Raw genomic sequence first — 21,848 nt, 5'->3', positions numbered from 1 at the left:
GGATCCATTTTTCCCCCTCAGCTACCAAAGAACCATTTCAAAGTGCACTTATCAAGTTGCCATTTATCCTGCATTTTCTGTTGATGTTGTCAGCCAACCCCTCTCTCTTTAAATGGTAATTAGATGGCTCTGATAGTGATCTGCAGAAAATACTCACTGGTAGTCTTCTGGGTAACTATCGCAGGAGGTTTTATTACTAATTTGCAGTTGCCACTGGGCTTGTCTATAATTAAGTTACTAATGGACTATCTTGGCTGAGCTCCTTTCTTTTGGTTATTCCCTCCCCCCCCCCTTTCCCTTGCCATTCTTTTTATGAAATCTCTTTTCATATGTTTGAGGATCAAGCTGTACCTCTGATCGCTCACCAACCTTTTAGGTATGTTTTAATTGTTTTCCAACTTCACACTCTTTGGTTCACAACCAAAAATGCCTCTGGGTAGAGATTTATATGATATTTACATACCATTTTAATTAGAGTAATGATTACACCTGCTTTAAGATAATATGTATTACTTGCTGCCAACCAGAAACACAATGACTGGGGCCAGCCAGCATAGTGGCTTTTGAAAAGATGTTTAATTTTGCAGTACTTTAAATAATGTTGCTTAAAGTATTAATTAGGGAAGTGCTCGACTGGGACATTTCATAATACAGAAAGTAACCAGGCAGAATACCATGAAAGAATTGCTTCATGAAAATACTTTTTATATCCCCCCAAACAGCTGTCCTAATATTAAAACCATAAAAGAGTTGGTCATAAAATGAAATTCAGTGGTGAAAAGAGTGAGGTTCTACATTTAGGCAACAAAAATGGAATGCACAGGTACAGTATAGGTGATACCTTACTCAGTAGTAGTAACTGTGAAAGGGATCTTGGAGTCCTAGTTGACAACCATTTAAATATGAGCCAGCAGTGTGCAGCAGCTGCCAAAAAAGCCAACACAGTTCTAGGCTGCATCAACAGAGGGATAGAATCAAGATCATGTGAAGTGTTAATATCACTTTATAATGCCTTGGTAAGGCCACACTTGGAATACTGCATTCAGTTCTGGTTGCCACGATGTAAAAAAGATGTGGAGACTCTAGAAAGAGTGCAGAGAAGAGCAACAAAGATGATTAGGGGACTGGAGACTAAAACATATGAAGAACGGTTGCAGGAACTGGGTATGTCTAGCTTAAGAGAAGGAAGGACTAGGGGAGACATGATAGCAGTGTTCCAATATCTCAGGGGTTGCCACAAAGAAGAGGGAGTCAAACTATTCTCCAAGGCACCTGAGGGTAGAACAAGAAGCAATGGGTGGAAACTAATCAAGGAGAGAAGCAACTTAGAACTGAGGAGAAATTTCCTGACAGTTAGAACAATTAATCAGTGGAACAGCTTGCCTCCAGAAGTTGTGAATGCCCCAACACTGGAAGTCTTTAAGAAGATGTTGGATAGCCATCTGTGTGAAACGGTTTAGAGTTTCCTGCCCAGGCAGGGGGTTGGACTAGAAGACCTCCAAGGTCCCTTCCAACTCTACTATTGTATTGTATTGTATTATTATTGTAAAATTTGCTCAGGCAATTTGATTATTACAGAGAATTCTAAAAGCTGAATTCCATCCACTTGAAGCTCATCCAAGTTAGCTTGATTCTCAAAATGGCTCACAAATAATTTGAATAAAAAATAAACATTACTGACACCCAAACTAGTCCTTCACTTACATTATGGAGCTTACCCATTATGTTTGTAAGATGTGATCATAATAAACACAGGTCAGCTGAGCTTGCAAAGAGCTTAGTATTAACAGGAGACAATGTTTGTCATTTGGAAAATATGGCTACCACCTGACAAAATCACTGATGAATTCAGGTGAATCTTTAGATATCTGCTTTCATCCACTTAAGGCAATCATTTACTGTTTTTCTTGGTTGTTGTTTTCTTTGCTTTTTTTTTAGAAACATCCTTTATCGACTAGATGACAGGACACAGCGATTTTCGGTACTCCTGGAGGCAGCAGAGCACTGGAAATTACATCAGCACAATGAGACTCTACAAGCTATGTTGTCAAAAGTGTTCAACAGTTTCAATTCAGCTCAGGTTTGTTTCAAAGTAGGACTTGAGGTCTTTGAGGCCACCCCAGTGGGAAACCAATGACGAACTTGGCTTTTTGGCATCTGCACGCACGCCACTAAGAACCTTGTTTACACTTTATAGAAGAAGACTTGGGATCAGACTTGAAATGATATAGGTTTGAAATCTTTCTGTGGTTTCTCAACTTTAAAGAACGAATCCTTGTTTCAAGGTAGTCCCAAAGGTGTTTTGTTTCAAGAGGCAACTGGACCAGTCCAGCTGCCTCTTGAAAAAGCACCTCTGGGACAACCGTAACCTGGATGATTCAGAATTTCCATACACAATTGTTTCAAGGTACTTTATAGTACCCCTGGATCAGGGGTGAAATTCAGCAGGTCCTGACAGGTTCTGGAGAACGGGTAGTGGAAAATTGAGTAGTTCGGAGAACCAGCAAATATCACCTCTGGCTGGTGCCAGAGTGGGGTGGGAATGGAAATTTGGCAATATCTTTCCCCTGGAGTGGGGAGGGAATGGGGATTTTGCAATATCCTTCCCCCAGGAATGGGGTGGGAATGGGGATTTTGCAATATCCTTAACCTGGAGTGGGGAGGGAATGGAGATTTTGCAGTATCCTTCCCCCAGGAGTGGGGAAGGAATGGAGATTTTGCAGTATCCTTCCCCCAGGAGTGGGGAGGGAATGGAGATTTTGCAGTATCCTTCCCCTGCCATGCCCATCAAGCCATGCCCACAGAACCGGTAGTACAAAATGTTGAATTTCACCACTGCCCTAGATAATGCTAAAGCAGCCTTTTGCATTGTTGAGAGTTTATTGCATATTTCTATTTTTGGAATATGTGTGTATGGGTAGCTGTATATGTGTTGATAGATCAAGAGCAAATAAGGAAGATTTGAAATTGGAAAACTAGAAAACAATTCCACACAGTTGATCCAAGCTGGAAAAAGAAATTAAGGTGCTTTTATCTTTCCTGTAATAGCCTACTGCATTTCTAATTGCACACAGAAAAGACATGAAATAATCCTTTCCATTTCCACTCACTTCCTATACGGAATACCTGAGTTTCCATCTGTTCCCTTATTTGCAATCATTGGTCACATGTGGCTACTACATTTTTAAATATAAAGACAACATGCAAGTGCATTGACTAGCATTTGCCTAATGTTGCCGTTCGGTAGCAAAAACCATTTGTGTAACATTCATTCAAAAATATTGTGCCCTGTGGTGCTGGATATTTCTGTTTAACAATAGCCAAAATATCCCACCCATTTGTGAACAGAAACCATGAAATCTGATCATATGTGGTTGGTCATGGATGTTTTCAGATTTCATAAAACACCTGATTTACCAACACCTGATCGTTGACTTGCAAGAGTCAACTTTAATTGAACTGGACCTCCTGCAGAAGATTCAAGATTGAACAGAGTCAACAATGAAATGTCAGTGGTGCTATCCTACAGGAAACAAAAGAAGTTAATCTTTTCTTATTATTTATGCACAGGGGTCATACTATCATATTCAGGTCTGAAAGAAAATTAGAAACCAGCCATTGTAAAAGAGTCAATAATCTCTAACTTCACCCAGATAGGACCATGCCTGGTTCTCAACTTTTTCTTCACCATGTACTCCCTTTAAATACCTCTTGTGGCTATGGACCATGGCCAGGGACCACCAAGACCTAACTCTAAGGAAGTGTATTCACCGAGCTCCTGTGATGACATCTCAGCCTCCCCAGGGTTCTGAAGACCACAGGCTTGAGAACTACTGCCCTATGAGATATCCTAGACAACTATAGATGACAAATAAGTTGCATAGATCAGGAAACTGAAATCAAAGTGTTCTGTGAGAGTTCCAATTGATGTCCTAATTAAATCATAAGCCTCGAGCCAAGCTTCAAAAGAAATCCAATTATTTATTAGGAGCTTCATGTTGGCACCTTCTCAAGTGAAGCCAACTCTGAGCCCATGTAATTTATGGCCCCAATCATGACTCTGTTTCCCTACTCCCCCCAATGGGTAAATTTTGTGGGTTGTAGAGATCACTCACTTCCGGCTGCTGTAAGTAACCCTGGGATACAACCTTGAGACAGATAAATCTGGAATGTGCATCTGTCTTTTGCTGCCATGCCATTGTATTGGTTTCCCATCCCACCTTTCTTATGTCAACTCGAGAGCAGGGCAGGGATGCTTTGTGAGTTGACATGTGTCTTGAAAGCATTTTGCTGAAAATCTACAAGAAAAAAGTAAGGAATGGGTAAAAAGAGTCAAGGTGTTTAAATACCAAATGGATGCAACTGAAAATATAGTAGCCTCCCCATGCTGGTTTTTTTAATCAGAGCCAACAGACCAGGGGTGGGTTCCTGCCAGTTCTAACTTCTTCTATAGAAGAGGTTCCACAAATCTACTGTGCTGTTTAGAACAGGTTCCAGCTCCCTCCCCCTGCCTGTCCACACTACGCTTGCCCCACCCACCGCTCACTGATTGGCTGGCTCACCAATCACCCCACCCACCTCTAAGAGTCCTATCTAAACCTTAAAGTCTTAAAGCTGTCAGGTTTAAACATCCCTGGGTTTTTTTTCTAAAGGGTTAGGGGTGCAAGGGTCTTGTAACTTGAGAGCTTTAAGACTTGCACACTTCAATGCCAGAGTTCCTGAGCCAACATGACTGAAGGGGAATTCTGGGATTTGAAGTCCACCAGTTTTAAAGCTGTCAAGTTTGAACACTCCTGGTTTTTTTTCCTAAAGTGTTAGTTGTACAACGGTTTTGTAACTTGACAGCTTTAAGACTTGTGTGCTTCAAATGCCAGAGTTTCTGTGCTAACATTTTAGTTGTTAAGCAAGAGTGTTATTAAGTAAGTTTCACCACATTTTACAGGTTGGCCATGCCCACAAAGTCACATGACTGCCAAGCCACTCCCACAAAGTCATATGGCTGGCAAACAACTCCCACCCAGTCACATGGCCGGCAAGCCACTCCCACAAATCAGGCCACACCTACAGAAGAGGATCTAAAAAAATGTGAAACCCACCACTGCAACAGACATTAAAGACATATGCTTTCTCATCAAAACTGTAGCCTTTACTATGCACATCCTGAAAGCAAAAACTTTATGGTATGACAGGTAATATTGCATTCCAATGTCTTTATTAATTCAGAGGGAACCATAAGGTTTATGCAGCTATCTGGATTGAAAGGGGAATATTCTGTTTTTCCTGCTTCAGATCTAGAAAAAGATGAGTTTAAGTTTAATTAAGTTTAATGAAAGATTGCATGAACCAGTGGTGGGTTGCCAATTTTTTTACTACCAGTTCGGGCGCATTTGCATGCTTGCGCATGTGCGATGCTTCTGCACATGCACAGAAGCATCCGGGCTGATGGGCAGAGCCTCCTGCCTCCGCTACTACCTGTTCAACCGATCCAGGCAAAACCAGGAGCAACCCACCTCTGGCATGAACCTATAGTACAGTCACCTATAGGTTATCCTCAGAAAGCATCACTTAACTTGCCATGAAGTAAGCATGTGATTGATGTTGATGGGAAAACAGATTTTCCAGAGACTCCTATTCAATAATCCAGGAAAAGTAGCAGGAGAGATAAATGTGACAGCTTGCTGTGCTTGTGACAGAGAAAGAGAGAGGGAGGGACAGAAAATCACCCAACAACACATCCTCATTCTTTGTAATATAATTTAAAGGAAAATCTATTTTGTTTCATTTTCAGTGAGGTAGGATCCTCCAGAATTCTGATTAGGAAGCTCAATTTAAATATAAATGAAATGAATTTAAACGTATTTTTTTCATCCTGCTCTTCCCCATGCTACATATGGTATACGTACATCAAATGGTGCACTTAACTCAGAAAAGAATTGCGTAGCTTTCCCTTTGCTTTTGAGCACAATTCATAACCACGGGTATTCAGAAGCGAATTTCCATTGATTTCAATGATATTTTCAGCTACGTAAGCATCCTTAAGCTTGCATGCTTTGAATGAAATCTCTTCTGAGGCTATTGGGGTGGCATCAATGCAGAAGGATGCCACTCAATCATATTAGACATTGTCATTTGATTTTCTTTTGGTAATTCACTCAAATCTAGATTCAAACTTCTCTTAAAATAATACTTCAGCAATCATCCAGATTCCCGAGGCATTCTTTATTACTTTGTCATGGGTCACATGCAGGTACCTAGCAAAATGAACGCAGTAGTGAATAGTTCTTACAGCCAGGAAACTTAATAGTTTATATAATTGTGTGTTTAAAGTGGATGAAAATGAAATTATAATAAATAAGCTAACATTTATAGTGCCTATTGTAGAGGGAATGGGGGGGGGGGGAAACAAAACTACAATCAAATCAGACAAGTAATAAGTATACCAGAGAGTTGTGATTTGGCCAGTAAATTCATGAGAGATTGTAAATTGTAAATTGTTTTGAATAACTTAAGAGGGGAAAAAAACCCTTAAAATCTACTGTTTATAGGCCACAACAGTAAAAAAAACCAGCCATTAAGATCTCTCTTTCTCCCTCTTCTTCATTCTAAAACAAAAGAAAAAAGGCATATTTATCCACTTACCTACCTACTCACCCACCCATCATAGGTGACTCTGTTTAAGCAAGGGACCAGCAAACCTTCACTGAAGCATAAATTGCTTTATTGATCAAAGCTGGAAGCAAAGACAGACCTCAAGAGAGGTGGCACTGCAGTCCCTTTTTATAAATGTTTGCAAATTAACTACAATTAATTTGGCTTTGATTCATTGTTTGTGTTTCAGCATCTATGCATTAATGGCTGTGGGAATAGGTCAGGATAGGTACGGACATAATGGATTTTTATACTAGATACTTTTGAAAAACAACAGGTCAAAGAAATTACATCTGAAATTGGTCTGTTCCTCTAGCCATGACCTACAAACCTCAAGTTATATCTTAATCCTTTCATGGCCTAGTTTGCATACTTGCACCTAGCACTTTGATTAACTTAACCAAATGTAAGATTCGGAGTATTCCTGGTGCCTAATTATTTATCTCTGTGCTGTATTTTCCTGCAGATAAAAAGAAAAACACAGGCACACTGTTTTTTAATCTTACTGTTGCAATGACCAAAGTTGACTGTTTTTATAACTGTAATCCTGGCCTTGACAAATACATTTGGTTTTGGTTTTGGGTTGGGTTGTTTTTTCTCTAGTACTGACATCCAAGTGTCTGGAGTTGGTCTGGGGAATCAGTGCTGATCTTTCCATTATGATTCCGGACAAAGCATAAACAACACAGTTCATATTTGCCTGTGAAAACAGGCTTTATGGAGTTGCTGGCTGCCACCAATGGTCACCAGGGATGGTATTCAATTACCTTCCCTACCGGTTCCCAAATGTGAGCGCGCTCTGTCTTTGGCACATACGCTTTTGGCTAAAAAAAAGGGCTTTAAATGGGATGCCATAGAGCTTGGATGTGTGGGAGGGGCCACCCGCGATTTCCGCTACATGTTCGGGCGAACCAGTCCAAACTGGTAGAATACCACCTCTGATAGTCACCCATAGGAAGGTGAAAATATGCCCGATGGCAAATGTAGTGATTTTTGACCTTCCGGCACAGGTAAACCAGTTGACTCTATATGCAGATGGTCCACTGTTTGGGGTTGTGGAGTCATTGATAAAGTGGTATAGATTTTGAAGTCCAATGCATCCATCACAGTGCTCTGTGAAATACAATCTTCCCTACAGTGATCCCATAGTTGTCGGACTATTTTAAGGGGGGATTTGATAATTCATCAAGCTTATGCGCATATGCCTGTCGCTGGGAGTTTGTATGGAATGAGTGTATGTACAAAGCGTATTGGACAAAACTTACAGCTTAGATGTTGAACTTGCTACTCTTCCCAATTGTCTTTTAATTTCTTCTGATTACTGAGTTGTTGATTATGCATTGAAATGAGACTGAATTATATATTTTCCTAGGAAAAGATTCCACTTCATCTTGGCTTCTTTTGATATCAGGGTTTGGTGATTAGGTGACCTTAGGGGTCTTTTATTGTGGACTCTATGGAGTAACTGAGCAGGTAATGCCACCTAGCTAACTTAGATCTCAAAAACAAAACCCAAAACAGCTGATTGTGCTTGCAAAGTATTTGAACGGGAAACTAGACCTGGAGGGGGAGCTTAAAGAGAGAAAAAGAGAGAGAGAGAAATCCTGGAAAAGCTATTTAGGTATATTTTTTTTAAAAAAATGATTGGGTGGTTCCATGTAATCACCAGAGTTTGACTAAAAGGAGGGTTTTTTTTTTTACTCACAAGCATTATCCTACACAGGGCAAAGGAAACTATGAGAACTAGAAATAAGAACACGGAGAAAGGATTAATGACTACTTAGCTGCATAAATCTGGTAGAGATTTTAAATGATTTAGTGTGCTTTAACATGCAGGCTCCAAATTTGGCAGCGTGGCCATCATGCTTACCGGTAGATTTATTGTGCAATTCTGTATATATTTACTGAGAGATGAGTATCTCCAATTTCAACTTGAGTTATTTCTAAGGGAACTTATTCATAAATAAGCTTATATAGCCTAAAGTGGGCCCTTCATTGGTGAACCTGAGTAAAAAAAAAAAAAAACAGCAACATTGGGTTAGAAGCAAATAGCGATGTCCATACTTTGGATAGTTGAGTGTAGTTGCCATTTACATTTCTTATACTCTCCAAGAAAGATTGTTAAGTTTTGTAGCAAATTTATAGGATTACCCAGAGAAGGGTGCGGGGGTGATTGATACAAAGAAGCATCCCCAAATGGATGACCCACACTTTCTTTTGAATAAAAAAATGAATTCAATATATGCTAAAACATGTGAAGAACGGTTGCTGGAACTGGGTATGTCTAGTTTGAGGAAAAGAAAGACTAAGGGGAGACATGATAGCAGTGTTCCAATATCTCAGGGGTTGCCACAAAGAAGAGGGAGTCAAACTATTCTCCAAAGCACCTGAGGGTAGAACAAGAAGCAATGGGTGGAAACTAATCAAGGAGAGAAGCAACTTAGAACTGAGGAGAAACTTCCTGACAGAACAATTAATCAATGGAACAACTTGCCTCCAGAAGTTGTGGGTGCTCCAACACTGGAAGTTTTTAAGAAGAGATGGGATAACCATTTGTCTGAAGTAGTGTAGGGTTTCCTGCCTAAGCATGGGGTTGGGCTAGAAGACCTCCAAAGCCCCTTCCAATTGTGTTGTTCTATGCTATTCAGAAAGGCTATGGTAGATAGCAATAGTACTTTGACCTAAGAACCGCTTCACAGTTTTTTACCGCCTTCTCTAAGTGGTTTACAGAGTCAGCTTATTTCCCCAAACAATAGGGTCCTCATTTTACCAACCTTGGAAGAAGGAAGGCTCAGTCAACTTCAAGGCAGTCAGGATTGAACCCCTTGCAGTGAGCAGTGAGTTAGTCTGCTGTACTGCAGTCTAATCACTATGCCACTATGGCTGCTGCACTAGAATTACCCTAGATCAGAGGTATCAAAATTGATTTCATTGAGGGCTGCATCAGGGTTGTGTTTGACCTCAGGGGGCTGGGGGGGGGGGTTGGCCATGGGTTCCTGTGGTGGCCCGAGCACTCTGCCAGTGAAAACGAGCTCCCAAGCTCCGATTTCAGCTGCAGCAGCCTCCTGCAATCCTCTGCCAGCAAAAAATGGAGCTCCATTTTCACTGGCAGAGGTACCGCAGGTCAGTCCTTTGCTGTTTCCAGGGCAGCCTTGGGGGCCAGATCTAAGCACTGTGCAGGCTGGATCTGGCCCCCGGGACTTGAGTTTGACACCCCTGTGATCATCCTAATGGAAAACGAAAGATTGCAAGGTTTTCCACTTTAAATTCAAATTTACTGGGAATGAAGCTATTGCTTTAGGCTCTATAATGTGATCCTCTCTTGATTAGCAAAAATGAAAGATGGTAGTATACAGAGCTAGTCCTTATTTCTGAGAGAACTTTTTTTTCTGGCTTTAAAGTATATGTAAGTGCATACAATAAGTCGATGTCATACAATGCAAATGGGATTATTTCCTTTATTGTCTCTTTGTTATATAGTGACTGCAGGAATGCAACACACTAAGTGGAAGGAGTAGAATGAGATTTTGGTAATCGTATTCGAAAGGTGCAATAAAACTGCTTAGTTGTTTTCAATGTCCTATCAGAATCACCGACTGATTTAGAGAAGTTCAGTACACTTCTTTGAAAACAAAAAAGGTTTTACAAAGCTGGCTTTTCAAAAGAGAGGAGACGGGTAGCTTTTGACATGAGTTTTATGTTAAACTTTGTTGCTTGAGTATTATGTAAAGAAGTAGATTGGATGTCACAACTTCCATGGATATAGAAACTATTGTTAGGGCCATAGAGTTTACTTCTCTATTCAATACCCTCAAGTTGAGTCAGGATTTAAAGGAAACAATGCTTAGGAGTTGGTTGATGTACTCCTTCCCACTTTCTCTCCCCCCCCCACACCAAAAAAAGGAGTTGTATGGGGAGAAAGCATTGCAAATCAGAACCCAGAGAAAGGGAATGAATCTTTCCCCTCCTTTTATTTCTGGGCTAAAATGTTTCTCAGATGTTCTTTGCCCTCAAAGACAGCTTTTGCAGTAAACAGCCTCTTTAGGGATGATGGGAATTACCAGGAGAGGATTTCAGCAGGCAAACAACATGGCAAAGAAAATTCTCCTTTGTTGTACCTCTGCGTTGTTTCTACGAAATGGAAGGAATTAGTTGAAGCGTACTTTCAAATATGAGTACTTACAATCACTTGTAGCTTGGCCTTTGCCATGAAGACAATCACGTGTCCTACTGAAACAAAATGGGTGTTATATGTTTTCAGGCTTCTGAGACTAAAAAAATGAGTATCAGTGTTTGAATTTACATTTGAATTGCTCTCCAAGATGTTTTCTTGAAAAGTGAAAAAAATGATGATAATGATGTATAGTCAGTGGTGGGATGCAACCTCTTTAACAACCAGTTCAGTGAGCGCATGCTTAGCATTCCACCACCACCACCCATGCACCACACCTCCTTGCGCCACACATACTCCCGCGCCGCACCTCTTCGCAGGCCGTTTTGGGTCTAGGAGGCCTCTCTGAAGCTTCCTGGGAAGGAAAATGGGCTGCAGGGGGGGGCACCACACCTCCACACCCCGTGGCTTCTTTTGGGCCTAGGAGGCCTCCCTACACTTACCTGGGAACCAGAATGGGGCACGTGGGGACTCCTGGGAGGGGAGAGGCCATCTGGTCACCAGAACTATCAGTTCGCCAAACCTGATATAAAATTAACATACAGTTCACCCAAACCGGTCTGAACCAGCTGAATCCCACCCCGGTGTATAGTCCAGAGCGCTGCAAGTGGACAATGTAGAGAATCACCTAATCCCATTTTCCCTTTCTTTCTGAGAGAGGCTTGGGATAGATATTATAGGTTGTTTCTGCAAGTCATCAACTCTTAGTTGGTTTCATCTCATTTGCCTGCTTTTTTGTCACACATGCTGTACATGCACATATACAAGGGGGGGGGGGTTTCAATGGGAGGGGTATTGAGCAAGTTCTGCCACTTTTTATATGTTATCCAGCAATGCGTGAAAAGCTGGCATTGTCTAGAATGCCCAGGAAATCTAAAGAATGTGTGACGTTGTTAGGTAAAGTCTGATATGTTTGTGTTATTTTAATACACACTTTCCCTAGGCATTGCATTAACAGATTAACAGAGTTGGAAGGAACCTTCTAGGTCATCTAGTCAAACTCCCCACCCAAGCAGGAGATCCTACACCATTTCTGACAGATGCCGGTCCCGTCTCTTCTTGAAAGGCATTATAAAACGAAATAACTAGACATTATGCAGAATGACAAGAACTATTTAGGCCAAGTATGAAGACAAAAAAAGGGTTAGGGCTAGGGCTAGGGCTAGGGCTAGGCTACCCCTGACCCTGATTCTGACCCTAACCCTCTCTTTATTGAAAAGACATTTATGAAAGAATAATAATATGCAAAATAAAATACAGGATTTACTGAAAAAAACACAAGAGAAAAAGACCAGTATTGTTACAACAAGGAAGACTAGAATAGTATTTCAGCACGAGCATTTTATACTTTGTCAGTTTGCCTTTTGACTTTCCATAGAATAGCTAGGAAATGTGTCAAATATTAAGCATTTCATACTTTGACATCCCATTTTTGTCACTCTATAGATTTCCAAGGCATTCTATAAAGTATAAATTCTATTTTATATATAGAATGCCCAATTTCACACATTGATGGTAACATATATATTTTATGACTAGCATACATGTAGGAACAGCGAAATTGGCACTGTGACATTGCAACTGCCTTCATAATTTTGATGGAAGTTTTGGATCCTGCTTATGCCTCCTTCCATGTTATGAGGCTTTGATTAGTTTGGAATCTCTTGTTCCCTGTTTTTCAGAGCATTACTGGAATACTTTCATTTATTTAATGAAACAGAAAACAGAAAATACTAGTGGGAAGGTAGGGAGGGAGGGAGGGAGGGAGGGAGGGAGGAAGGAAGGAAGGAAGGAAGGAAGGAAGGAAGGAAGGAAGGAAGGAAGAAAGGAAGGAAGGAAGGAAGGACGGACACAAACACACAAAGAATGGCTTGGTGGCCTAGTAGTAAAGACTCTTCACTCGGAGGTTTGAGAGTTCAATCCTAGGTAGCAACAGATATTTCTCTACTAGATGCAAATAAAAAATATTTGCTGTGAACTCCACATGGTGTCAGGAAGGGCATCCAGCCAGTAAATGCTCCATCCAGTCATCCTGACTCTATCAAATTAAGGGATTATAGAGTCACAAAAAGCCATATATATAAAATGCCATAGTTTCAAGAAATGATTACCATACCCCATATTTCATTGTAATTGTACATACACATCGGATTACTAGCATTAACAATCCTCACCATGACATGAGAATGCCGAGTGCCTGGCTAGCAGGAGACAAACTTCTGCTGCCACTTTAAGACAAGGGCAAAGCATCCCTTTGGGAGAGGGGGCGGACTAGAAATATGAAATAAGAAAAATGGATAGTAGCTGATTATATTCCTTGGCAACTTTTCTGAAGTCAAGCAAAAGAAGTCAATTGCCTTCATGGATTTGATTAGAAGGACAATAAGAAAATGATGCTTTCTTGCTTGCCCCCCCCCTCCCTTCGTACTGAAAACAGAATAAAATTTTAAAAAATTGTTTTTCCATATATACCTCTTGAAAGTCAATGCATGATAATTTCATTCCACGTTCTATATAATTGGTATCCTGCAGTGGGCTGCAGGAATAATTCATGCTGTTCTCTGAGAAAGTCTCAAGATTTGTCTTGTACAAGGAGAGCAAAATATACAGCTTGAAACATTTATGCAAAATAACACTTTTTTCTTTCAGTAAAATGGGCGTGGCCAAGAAACTATGAGCACATACGTTTCATCATTTAGCAGTAGCAGTCAGAATTATATGCTTCATAGTGCTTTTTGCAGCCCTCTCTAACAGTTTACAGAGTCAGTCTATTTCCCCCAACAATCTGGGTTCTCATTTTACCCAGCTTGGAAGGATGGAAGGATGGGTCAACCTTGAGCCGGTGAGATTTGAACTGACAAACTGTGGCTAGCAGTCAGCTGAAGTAGCCTGCAGTACTGCAATCTAACCACTGCGCCACTTCAGCTCCTTATCATTCTTTTCCTAGTTTGTCTATTTATATACCCAGCTGCAAAAGAAAGCTACTTAATGGAGTTTGGTGCATTCTCATATATCATCTAACCGTCATAATGTAATTTCTACCAAGAGTTTAACAGCACAGAAATTCCACAAAAACTTTTCCCCACTTGGATATGACAACTGCCTCAGGGCCATGACAATTGGTTCAACTTCCCAATAAACTGGCATCACATTATGTGCAAAGCTTCAATCTGGGCTCCACTAAATGCAACAGAATATTGTATAGAATTGAGATGGAAGGCCACGTATGAAAATTAGGGATCATGCATCTTTTCCATGTTTCTGTCAACTTTGCATTTTTCATAAGATTCCATTATTTCTGCTTGCATGCACAAATAAAGAGGCACACAGTCACACATCCACAAACACAATTCCAGTGCCAACATTCTAAGGCCACATAGCTCAGTTTGTTCCATTTTGGAAAAAAATTATCTCATTTTTCCAACTTCTTCTAAACTTTGTCCACACAAATAACCTAATATCAACATGTAGCTTCTTTATGGTATTTTTAGAGAAGTTTCTAGCCACTACAGATCAATATCTGGGTTCACTGCTGGTATATGTGAGAATGAGATGTTAGAGACAACAAACACAATTCATTTGAGCTCTACAGGAAGTATCTGAATTTCATCCCATATGCTAACACAGTTTTTCTCCCTTTCTCTGATATTTGAAATGTGTTCCTAAGTTTGTACACAATATTTTATCCCCTGTAAATATACTGATATCAATATATGAAGATCTTAATACAGGTAATCCTCTGTTTACAATGGCACATAGGACCGGAATTGCTATTGTTACAGGGGTGGGGAACTGTGGCTCTTTTGCGACTTGTGGACTTCAACTCCCAGAATTCCAGAACCAACATAGCTGCCTCAGGAATTCTGGGAGTTGAAGTCCACAAGTCGCAAAAGAGCCACAGTTCCCCACCCCTGCTATTGTTGAACAATGGGATTGTAAAGTGCAGTGTCACATGACCATGCCACTTAGTGATGGCAGTTCCAACAGTCGCGGTTGCCGTCATTAGGCGTGGACCTCATTTCAACAGGATTTCCTGCTGGCTTGCCCATTGACTTTGCTGGTGGGAAACCAATGAGAAATGTTGGAAATCGCAATTACATAACTATGGTTTGTTGCAACATTGTAGTTGCATGACTGCAGAGTTGCCGTAACAGCTGGAACACCAAGTACTGGTCAAACCCACCACTGATACAGTACTGTTGCACGTTTTAGAAAATCACAGAGCAAGGGGTTGTTACTGTAAATGAGAGCCACTTATATTTTACCTGCAATCAGATGCTAGATGCTGGGTTGAATAACCTGACTATAAATCATTCACGTGATATGGAAGTCTACACAAAGGAGTTGAGTAGTAATACTTGCTTATGATTCATTCGCATTATATACATTTCTTTGCAGAATTATTACAATAAAATGCTGACATGTCTTATTCTTGTACTGTTCTCTCAAGTGAATAAACAAGCCATTTTAACGTTTAAAATGTGGTTTTGTTATAGAAATTGTAGACTCAATACAGTGAATCTAATGAACTAAGATATTTTACAATGTGCAATGGAAGTCTGCTTTTTATAACTACTTAAAGTGTCTTTTTAGAACCTGGAGATCAGAATTTTTTTAAAAAATACTTTTTGGGTAAAGTATTTCTGTATTTTTATAAAACAGAATATAGCACTGAGCTATTGAAATAGTTTATACATTCAATATTTTGATTAACAAGTCTTTTATCTTCTATTTTATATTTCAATGACGCTTATCACACACCCACACACAAATATTAAGAACTGGAATGTTACAAAATGAAATGACAGCAATTTTGATTGTAATGAATAGTTCTGTCCTGAATTATATTTTCCTCCTCCAAGAAAATAAACTGACATGATGATTTCAGTATAATGTATGCTGTGTTGATTTATATGCTGAAAAAAATGTATTATTCTAACTGCTTATCAATAAATTGTATTTTAAATTCCTGAAGATGTTGGCGCCTTTTAATTATGAACTCACCAACAAAGCTGACACCAGCCAGAGCATAGAACAACTCCAAGAAGTAGCACAAGATCGGAAGATGTGGAAAGACCTGGCCTATTGAATTTACCAAAAGTTGGACACAACTGAATGGATATCACCATCATCAATCATCTTCCATCATCATTATTAATTCTATGCTAATTTTCAATTCCAGTGCATTTGTTCCCGAGCTGATGATGTTACCTAGTTTGGGTAATGAGACATCTATAAGAAAAGAACCAAGCTCAGAAAACACCAAGGACCCCTCATTTCAACCCTGAGCTACAAATGTTCTCCTTTATTGAGATGGTCAATCTCATTCCCTCTTTCTTGACTTAGCTTCTAGATCAGAGATGTCAAACTCAAGGCCTGAGGGCCAGATTGACCCATGGGATGCTTAGATCTGGCCCACAGGGCCACCCTGGACTGGCTTGAGGTGCCTCTGCCAGTGAAAACTGAGCTTGGGAGGGCTGCGTGCGGCCCTCCTGAGCGTCATTTTCGCTGCCAAAGGGTTGCAGGAAACCATCACAACCAAAAACAGAGCTTGAGAGCCTGTTTTCACTGGCAGAGCACTTGGGCCACCATAGGCACCACCAACATGAGTGATATTGAGCTGATCACACCCTCCCTGGCCCCCCAAAGTCAAACACAATCCTGATGCATCCCGCAATGAAATTGAGTTTGACACCCCTGTTCTAGATGTAGACTTAGCACAATGTCTCTGAAATGACATGATGCAGCTGGATAGGATCCTTATGAAGCCACACTGAATGGCTGAATGTCCTCTGTCAGCCTGAAAGTGTAGTTTCCCCCATACACCCATGACAGGTTATACTGATTGCTTCTTCTATCTTACATTTCAATTGAGTTTTTTTCGCCCTGCACTTAAAGACTCCGGAGACAAAACAGATGTTGCTTGTTGACAGGACTGGCATCTCTGCCCTGAAACCTGCCGGCTGTCAATTTACCTCTCAAGTAATATACAAGGGGGAGAAAAAAAAACCTACTGCATTTTTCACTAATGAAATTAAAGCCCAATTGACTCAATTCAACCTTGCCAGAATATAAGTGGTAGTCAGTGAAAAGGAATGAAAAGCACGCACAAGTACACATTTCAGGACTGGAATAACGCAGGCTCTTCAGATTTTGCAAATTTATGAGAAGGATACACATTATATCACATCAGATATCATGCTCGGTTTAGGCTTCACATAATATGTAAACTCAGATCTCTTGGCTTATTCCCATAACGGCAAACCTGTGGCACGCACAGCCCTCTCAGCTCAACTCCAATGTGCTTGTGCGAGTGCCTCATGCCGCCCTCTGGCCAGCTGATTTTTGCACGCAAAATTTTTGGGCCGCTGAACTGGTTGTAATGGCAACCAGAACCCACCCCTGTGGACAGCCCAGGTTCTGCCTCTACCTCTATTTCTGACAGCATCATTCTCTCTTCCCTCTCGGAGCTCTCAACTTGCCTTGATGCTGGCCCTGATTCCTATGCCACCGCCTCATCTGATTCGGCTGCCGGAGGGACCCACAGCTGACAGGTCACAACAGGGATGATTGGAGTGGGGCGCCAGTTTGACATGCTTGTCCTAGATTAAAAATCAAGAGTCTCACTGGGAATCAACCCTTGGATTTCAAGTACAGCAGTAGTGGGTTGCAGGCGGTACGCCCCGGTACGGCCATACCGGAGCCAGCCAGGAGCATTGGATACCGTTCCGGTATGGTGCTCCACAGGGCCCACCCACCTGCCCAAGCTCCTTACCTGTGCTTTAAGCATTTGGCGCTTCCGCGCATCCGCACGATGCTCTGCCGAGCAGCTGCAGCATCGCAGAGGCTTGCATGAGCATCGTAGGCAAGTATGATGCATGCCCGCACTGCGCATGTGGGTGACGCAGGGCCGTTCCAACCGTACCGGTTGGAAGGGAATCTGGAACCCACCACTGAAGTGCAGGTAGAACTTGTAACTTCAAACAGTCACCAAACCAATGGTTGTATGTCGAAGATTACCTGTACATGAAAGTGGTGCCAATGGGGGTTGATTTATTCAACTGCCTCATTGTCCAGTGTGTTGTAATGAGTTGACTTGGCTTTTTATGCTATCTGGAGATCGGGCTCTATTTTGCTTTATTTAAAAAAGAAAAGAAACCAGGAAGGCAATTATAACTTCTCTCTAGAAGAGGAGTGATTTTGAAATTGCTTGGATATTATAAGACAAATGAGCATTGCAGAGATTCCAGTTAATTGTATTAATTAAAAGGGGTTATCTAGTCCTTGATTATTCTTGCCAGTGGTATAGTTTAAGCAATGAAGCAGAAAAAATGAGAGAGAGAGAGAGAGAGAGAGAGAGAGAGACAGACAGACAGACAGACAGACAGACAGACAGACAGAGAGACACACAGAGAGAGAGAGACAGAGAGACAGAGACAGAGACAGAGACACAGAGAGAGAGAGACAGAGACAGACAGAGAGACAGAGAGAGACAGAGACAGAAATATATATAGTGTGTCAAATGTGACTATTTCCAAAAAGGCTTGTGTTCCTGGTGAAGGTTCATCAACCTTTCATTGGCCATTGAGATTTAAATGCAACTCAAGTGGGTAGATTTATACCCTACAGATAGTCCTTGACTTAAAACCATACATTGACCATTCAAAGACACAACAGCACTGAAAAAAATGATTTATGACCATTTTTCATACGGTCACTCCAGCATCCACATGGTCATGTGATTAAAATGTGGATGCTTGGTAACTGGCATGTACTTATGACGGTTGCAGTGTCATCTTCTCGCAAGGGGGGAGCCAGATTCACTGAACAACCATGTTTCTAAACTTAACAACTGCAGAAATTCACTTAACCATCGTGGCAAGAAAAGCTGTAACACAGGGCAAAGACAAGGCAAAAATTGTGGCCGTAAGTCAAGGACAACCTTGCAACTCAAAACTGTACGACTGTATTTTTTAGCATGCCCGTTTGGCTCATGTTGAATTGAAGGCTACAGTAAGTCTACCTGAGACCGGAGACGCATTGAACAGCTTCTTCCACTTTTTGCTTGATAATAAACTGTATTGATTTCTGTACAAATACAGACAGGACTGCTGTATGTGTGTCCTCTCTGACAAATGCAAGACAAATTTATACAGTGAAGATCACTGCACAACAATACGCTCTGGCAACTTTCATTCTTTTCTCAGTAAAAGAAAATAAATCCGATTTCAAGAAGGGGAATGATATGAATGTTGCTGTTGCAAAACAAGGTCACTTTTCAAGCAGTAGGAATTCCGAACGGAATTTGCTCTTAACGACAAGAATACATCTGAATACCAGTAGCTAGGAAACATAATTCTGAGTGCAGATCCTGCAGAATGCAATTCTGAATAGCTTGGATGCCTCCTTGTGAATAATATCAATTGCTATGGAAGAAAGACTGAAGAATGCTATTACACTTAGGCTATGCAGTTGATTTCACACAAGGCTTAGAAGTTCTTTGATATGATTGTCATGGATTAGGGGCTGCCTACTTAGTACTGTGTACTTAAGCACATAGGTATAGTAGCGGCGCTGAGAGAGAATAGCAGGGATAGGAATCCATCAGACCGAAGATGGGATAAGTGACAAATCAGAATATGAATTTTGTGAGTGAGATAACGTGAATTTTGTGAGTGAGATAACGGAGATAACGGAGACCTGGTTGGGCCACGAGGGTGGTTTACCCCTCGTGGAAATGTGCCCACCAGGTTTCCGCGCATTCCATCAGCCTCGGGCCCTGGGTAAGGGTGGTGGGGTGGCGGTAGTTATACGGGAAGGTCTAGAGCCGAGGGAGTTCACTGTTCCTCAGATATCCGGGTGTGAGTCCCTTGGTGTGAAATGGGGCCCAGGGAGGCAGTTGGGTTTGCTGATTGTATACTTGGCTCCTCGCTATACATCAGCGGCCCTGCCCGAGCTCCTCGAGCTGATCTCGGAGACGGCGGTTGAGATCCCCAGGCTTGTGGTTATGGGGGATTTCAACCTGCCGTCGACGGGAGCAGCGTCTGAGGTGGCTCGGGAGTTCATGGCTTCCATGACAGCCATGGGCCTGACCCAGTTAATTCAGGGCCCCACACACGAAGGTGGCCACACATTGGACCTTGTTTTTGTATCTGAGCAGTGGACGAGTGATCTGGGTATAGGGGACTTTGTTGTTACACCCCTGTCATGGTCGGATCACTCATGTCTCCGGCTGGACTTCCCTGGCGCTACCCCCCACCGCGAGGAGGCGGGACCAGATGGTCCAAGCTGGTACCGCCCCAAGCACCTGATGGAGCCGGATAGGTTCCAGATGGAGCTTGGGCCATTACCTGTAGCCCTGACCCGCGCTCGGTCGGAGGACCTAGCGGCCGCCTGGAATAGGGTGACGGCTGGGGCCTTGGACCGGGTTGCGCCTTTGCGACCTCTCCTGCGGCAGCGACCCACCCGGGCTCCTTGGTATACCGAGGAGCTGGGGGTGATGAAGCGCCATAGGAGACGTCTAGAGAGCAGGTGGAGGTCCTCACGCTCCGAATCTGATCGAACACAGGTAAGAGCCTATTTACGGACCTACCTTGTGGCATTAAGGGTGGCCAAACGTAGATATTGCGCTGCTCTTATTGCGTCCGCGGATAACCGCCCTGCCCCCCTGTTTAGGGTGACCCGCTCCCTCTTGTCACAGAGGACGCAAGGGGCACCCTTGCAGGGCAGAGCAGAGGAGTTTGGGGAATATCTGCAGGATAAAGTCGCTCAGATCCGGAGCGGATGGGCCCCCCTCAGTGGACCGGACGGGCCGCCAACAGCGAGTCTTGTGAGACCATCCTGGGAGGAGTTTGATTCTGTTGCCCCCGAGGATTTGGATAGGTTGCGTGGACGGCTGCGACCCACCACATGTTTAATGGACCCGTGTCCCTCCTGGTTGGTACTGGCATCTTGGGAGATGACCCGAGGCTGGCTTCTGGGCCTGGTGAATGCCTCATTGGGTGAGGGATCCTTACCAGCCGCCTTGAAGGAGGCGGTGGTGAGACCCTTACTTAAGAGGCCTGCACTCGACCCAATGGAGCTAGCTAACTATCGTCCAGTCTCCAACCTTCCGTTTTTAGCGAAGGTTGTCGAGAATGTGGTGGCGCAGCAGTTTCCACAACACCTTGACGAATCCGAGTATCTAGACTCACGCCAGTCCGGCTTCCGACCCGGGCACAGCACAGAGACAGCCTTGGTCGCGTTGGTCGATGATCTCTGGAGGGCCAGAGATAGAGGTTGTTCCTCTATCCTGGTCCTATTAGACCTCTCGGCGGCTTTTGATACCATCGACCATGGTATCCTATTGCGCCGGTTGGAGGGGATAGGAGTCGGAGGTACCGTTTTGCGGTGGTTCGGCTCCTACCTCTCCGACCGGAGGCAATGTGTGTTGACAGGGGGACAGAGGTCGACCCCGAGGCCACTCACTTGTGGAGTGCCACAGGGGTCGGTCCTCTCGCCTCTCCTGTTCAACACATATGTGAAGCCGCTGGGTGAGATCATCCGTGGTTTTGGGGTTGAGTATCACCTCTACGCTGATGATACTCAGCTGTATATTTCAACCCCAAACCACCCCAACGAGGCTGTTGAAGTGATGTCCCGGTGCTTGGAAGCCGTCGGGGTCTGGATGGGGGACAACAGACTTAAACTCAACCCCTCCAAGACCGAGTGGCTGTGGCTACCGGCACCTCGGTTCAGCCAGCTGATTCCATCGCTGGCCATAGGGGGCGAACAATTGCCCCCTGTGGAACGGGCGCGCAATTTGGGCATCCTCCTTGATGCCCGGCTGTCAATGGATGACCATGTGGCAGCCGTGGCGAGGGGGCGTTCCACCAGGTTCGCCTGGTGCGCCAATTGCGCCCCCTACTGGACCGGGATGCCCTACGCACGGTCACTCATGTGCTGGTGACGTCCCGCCTGGATTACTGCAACGCTCTCTACATGGGGCTGCCCTTGGGACGCGCCCGGAGACTGCAGTTGGTTCAGAACG

General features: G+C 42.9%; 1 protein-coding gene across 4 annotated transcripts in view; it reads left to right on the top strand.

Moving 5' to 3' along the window:
* The window catches only part of NAALADL2 (N-acetylated alpha-linked acidic dipeptidase like 2), a 706,416-nt gene extending 703,783 nt beyond the window's left edge, over positions 1 to 2,633 (top strand). For all 4 annotated transcript variants that reach the window (XM_081953457.1, XM_081953458.1, XM_081953460.1 and 1 more), the window contains exon 14: positions 1,939 to 2,633. In XM_081953457.1, the coding sequence (XP_081809583.1) occupies positions 1,939 to 2,137 (199 nt within the window). In that variant the 3' untranslated portion in view covers positions 2,138 to 2,633. The remainder of the gene's footprint in view (positions 1 to 1,938) is intronic.
* The last annotated feature ends 19,215 nt before the right edge of the window (positions 2,634 to 21,848 follow it).

The sequence above is a fragment of the Natrix helvetica genome (genome assembly GCF_964273705.1).
Source record: "Natrix helvetica genome assembly, chromosome: 5".
Lineage (NCBI taxonomy): Eukaryota > Metazoa > Chordata > Lepidosauria > Squamata > Natricidae > Natrix > Natrix helvetica.
This window is presented reverse-complemented; position numbering and strand designations above follow the sequence as displayed.